The sequence below is a fragment of the Balearica regulorum genome, chromosome 8, assembly GCF_011004875.1.
Source record: "Balearica regulorum gibbericeps isolate bBalReg1 chromosome 8, bBalReg1.pri, whole genome shotgun sequence".
In the NCBI taxonomy this organism is placed as follows: Eukaryota; Metazoa; Chordata; class Aves; order Gruiformes; family Gruidae; genus Balearica; species Balearica regulorum.
The window spans coordinates 13,757,832-13,762,435 of NC_046191.1; the positions used below are offsets into that span (position 1 = coordinate 13,757,832).

At 36.9% G+C, this 4,604-nt stretch overlaps 1 protein-coding gene across 3 annotated transcripts in view; it reads left to right on the forward strand.

Annotated features, from left to right (window-relative positions):
* The window catches only part of MIGA1 (mitoguardin 1), a 42,274-nt gene extending 38,705 nt beyond the window's left edge, over positions 1–3,569 (forward strand). For all 3 annotated transcript variants that reach the window (XM_075759733.1, XM_075759735.1, XM_075759734.1), the window contains one exon: positions 265–3,569. In XM_075759733.1, coding sequence (XP_075615848.1) covers positions 265–483 — 219 coding nt within the window. In that variant the 3' untranslated portion in view covers positions 484–3,569. The remainder of the gene's footprint in view (positions 1–264) is intronic.
* The last annotated feature ends 1,035 nt before the right edge of the window (positions 3,570–4,604 follow it).

Genomic DNA, 4,604 nt, shown 5'->3' on the forward strand with positions numbered 1-4,604 from the left:
AATGAGGATCTTACTTATAGGCATACATTTATATTTTCCTAAGACAAACAGTAAGAAACTATGAAAATAAATATTTTCATATTAAATTTTTTTTAAGACAAGAACTGTTTTGCAAAGTCTATTATTAGTACACTTCTGTCTTAGCACCAAAAGAATACATAAATGGATGTTTTAGGAAACACGTAAAAGAAATAGCTAGGATTGCATACTTGTTTTTTCTTCTTGTAAGTGAATACAATTTTTTCCTTCCCTTCCCCCCACTAGGATCAAGTGCTTTTCTTCCTCAAAGACATTTTTGATTTTGAAAAGGTGAGATACTCAACTATGGAGAGTTTGGCTGAAGATCTGATGCAATTATTAATCCGACACACTGAACTTTTAATGGCCTATCTTGGAGCAGATTCACTAAGACATGTCGGTGCTTGCGTAAGTGGTCATGGCCATGTCATGACCAGTGGGCTCTTAGAAGCAAAAGTACAGTAAGCTTAAAGTCCATGACAAACGAAATAGAGTGCGCTTTGACATACTCCTTCCCACCTTTCTCTCTAACACCGAAGCTATTGTTGCTGTTAATGAGCAAGCATCTGAAAATGTATTGTGTCGCTAAGTATGGAAAAGGACTCAGGGAGGTTAAAATGTATGAAATGTCTGCGAAAAGAACTGGTGAGCATATTACTGTATATACCTAAATTAAATTTGCAGCTCAGCTGTCACTGTATTTATACTTAATGTATCCCAAAGCTTTCTTCTGTAATATTTGGGTAAAGTTTATTTATGAAATACTGTACTTTTGCACAAATAATTTGTAAGTGAAGCTGACGGAGTTGTTTCCTTTAAAGGCTTATAGTACAAAATGTTCATTACAGAGTCTCCAAATCATTGTGTGTCTAGATCTAGAAGGTGTTTTGAATGGGCTGTATGCAGTCTCTGATTCATGTGACACATGCAATAAAGTAATCACACTCACAAAATTGAACATGTTGCCACTGCCCTGAAATGACATTTGTGCGGGTGTAAGCAGTCATTTGTACTACACTATGATAGAGCGATGCAGGAAACGCAGGCACTGTTTGGGCAGGAATGACTTCCAGTGTGCATTTTTTACTTTAGTTTGTTTTGAAATATCTAAACATCATGAAGGTGTTTTAGAGCATTATTTATATTTGAAAAGCTATGCTAGCTTCATCAATTAATTTAAAACTTTTCCTTTTCTAAAACTCTTACTACTTTATATGGTGGTGGTAAATAAACTAATACCATTCTCAGTTCATATGTAGCATTTCAAAATATATTTTTAAATAAGGATGTATGATGAGATTTGTTAATCATGAAACCAACCCGAAGACAGTGTTTTATAATTAAAAGAATTTCCATCTTCCTCCCTTCCTTGTAGGAAGTCAGGTGTCTATTTAAGAGGAAATTTAAGCGATTGTGGCCATCTGTGTGCAGTGCAAATCAGTGGCTCAGGATATGGAACCCTGAACTTTAGATAGGAGCGCAGCACAGCGAGAAGGTGTGAGGGAACTCGCAGTAACCTTTTTTCCTGTGCGAGAGGTAACAAATAATGATGATCTATAATCTTTGAATTTCTGTAAACTGAAACAATGTCTCATAGTTAGCTTAGGCTTTTAAACTACACTCATGTATGCTGTGCTGCACAAAGCCAGCCCACAAGAATCTATCCTGCGTCAAGTAATACAGAGTAAGTAATTACAGAGTAATTCTAAATATTCAGATACTTGAGAAGCATGTTGTTAAAATCTAGCATATTGAAACAAACATCGATTAGAAACATTTCAACTTTTGTTGCAAACACAACCCAAAACAATTATATTTGAAACCTGTTCCGTAGGTTTTACTGAAACCGATATTTTGCTCCTTTGTTGTACTCATAAATATAAAAATGATGAAAATGTGTCATATGACTTATGTGAAATGCCAATTGGTTATAGTTTATTTAAAAAAAAAAGAAAGTATAATTCTACGTATAATAAAACCAAAATTCCAAATGCTGCTGTTGGCCTGTTTCCACCATTCAAGCTGCTGACCTTGGCAGCGTGCTCCATGCTATGCTTTTTTTCTCTGCACAGTATGCCTTCAATACCAGAGCGTGAAGTTCTTTTCACCCATCTCACTTAGCTTAAACATGCATGTCTTCCCCGATCATACTGCTCAAAAGTATCTGTATTATGGCAGCTTTTTGCAAGTCTATGAATGAAGTTAAATGGAACAGTAAGGTGTCTCTTTGGGTTCAGAATCAATAGGAATAGCTGGAAACAGAAGTAACCGAGTAAACGACATGTTCCACAGCAAATGTACTACCTGGAGGTTGCAATGTGTCAAAGGAAACTGTCTGCTGTGGTTTGTCTGGTCTAAAAAAATTATATGAAGAAAGTGATGCCTTAACGTTCATCACAGAAAAACAGAAATGCACTTTTTCACAGGAGTAAATGTGTATTTGAGTGATTTTCATATTGTTTATAAAAACCTCTTGAAGAAAGTGCAACAGCATTGCACATGAGATTATAAATGTTTCCAGATAATTTAAAAGTTGATCTTCTGTCAAAACTGGAAGGAATTTTTTAAACAGAAGAGTGAAAAAGGTCTAATTGAAACACTAAAATATTTAGAAATTGGGTAAGAACCTGATAATACCTGGCTTAAACAAATGTATCCCTTTAATCAGGAGCAATCCCATGCACTCATAGAGCTCTCAAAAGTCCATAGAAGCGGGTTGGAAATTGGATGGATGTATTTCCCATCCAAAATAAGAATTACAGTATCTGGTTGCTGTAAGATACCACCAACAAATACTTGATTCAGGAACAGTTAAGAAAGGAAGAAAGAAAGAGGAAGAGGGAAGCATGCAGGTACACGTGGACAGGCTTTTGATCTCCTCTGGGTCTCTTTGGACCTTTTCCCAAAAAGCACTTGCATACGTACTGCCCTTCCTAACTCCGGAGAGAGCGCTATACGTTTCAGTGGGACATAGCTGTCCCCTTGTAACACAGACCTGGAATCAGGTCTGTTAGAACCTACGGTTTGTACCCCTTAGCTAGACGGTGCGTAAAGTTATTCTTTATCTGTTGATAATCAGCCATACGGCTTAAGAATTTCACAAGTCCACCATCTTTGAAAACACACATGCCAGAGCTGCACCAAAGCAGCGGTAGCATGATGCAATTCTACTTCAGTTTTCATAATCAAAATCAGAATTTAGTTTATAATCTCTAAATTTTTAAATAGTTTTGAATGCCTCTCTCATGCTAATAAGAACAAGCTAAATTTAAAAGCCATCCTCTTCTGCCGTAACTGTACTCCTAGGATCAGAAATGGTGGATGCATAAAGATTATACAAGAATCAAATATTTATATCACTTGTAATTTAGTTGTAATAATAATCTCACTTTTAATGGGTTCTTAGTGACTATTATACTTCACTTTTGTAGTCTTTGGTTGCTGTCAAACTAAACATGTCAAATCAAGTGAGAGTAAGTGTATTTGTGAACTTTCTATTGCCTGAATGAACTGCAGTTGTGTATATTAAATAAAATAATTCAGTGAAACAACTGTTGCTCATATAACTGTATCTAAAACTTGAATTTACTCCCTGAAATCCAATAAAAAACAACTACTACAAAATTTATTATATACATGAAAGAAATGGAACAGCTTTTGAGCTGTCCAGTTTAAACTGATTTTGTTTTGTTGACCTGTTCAATTTTGCTTCTATTAAATGGTCCACAGCATTGATAAATTTTCAGCACGTAGGCCAGTAATCCACCAAAATGCCAAATATTGGTGTTTCTAGTCTTAGAAGTCAAAAAGTGATTCAGCCAGACGCCTTAATAAATGAAGCAGCCCCCAACCCAAGGGTGTCTATCGCGACTTGCAGGCACGATGCAGGCAGAGCAGATTCAAGTGGTGTGACGCTGGCAAGATCCCTGCCTGTCGTACTAACCAGAGTGGTTTAATCGCATTCCCCTCCCTGTGCCAAGCTGTTGTCTCTTTTCTTGGTTTTAGGACACGAGTTTTTTCAGGATTATTTCCAAACCAAACTGCTATAGTGAGTGCCAGTCCTGGAATAAGACTTCCTTTGTGGGGTAATAGAAATAATGAAATGGAGAATGTAAAGTGTTTAATCCTTACTGCTGTAAAAAGGCAATGTGTATACGCTTTGATCTGCCCAGATTTGTTATATGTGTTCATCTGCTGAAAACTGTTACTTTACTGAGAGTTGAAAGCCCTGTGTTAACTGAAATCTCGTGCCTTTGCTTCAGAAATACAAGTACAGCTATTTTGAGGGTGGCACTGGGGGAAAGTTCCTGCGCTGTCCTTCAAAAGGCAAACACATTTTATGTTTTAACCCTGATGGCTGTGGTTCAGATTTGCAAAGCCTAAGGGCGCGTGGTTATCATCCTAATATTTATAGATCCAGCTGCAAGTTAGGCTCCAGTTAGGCAGACACAATACAAGTGAGAAAGGAAGAAGAAAGTTCTGCACTGGAGAACTTGCGATTGAACATGCGGGAAACGAGTCATCTTTAAGCAGGAAAAGGCACGTATTCAGATGTAATAAAATCATGGTTCTGCCTCTGCTCTGTA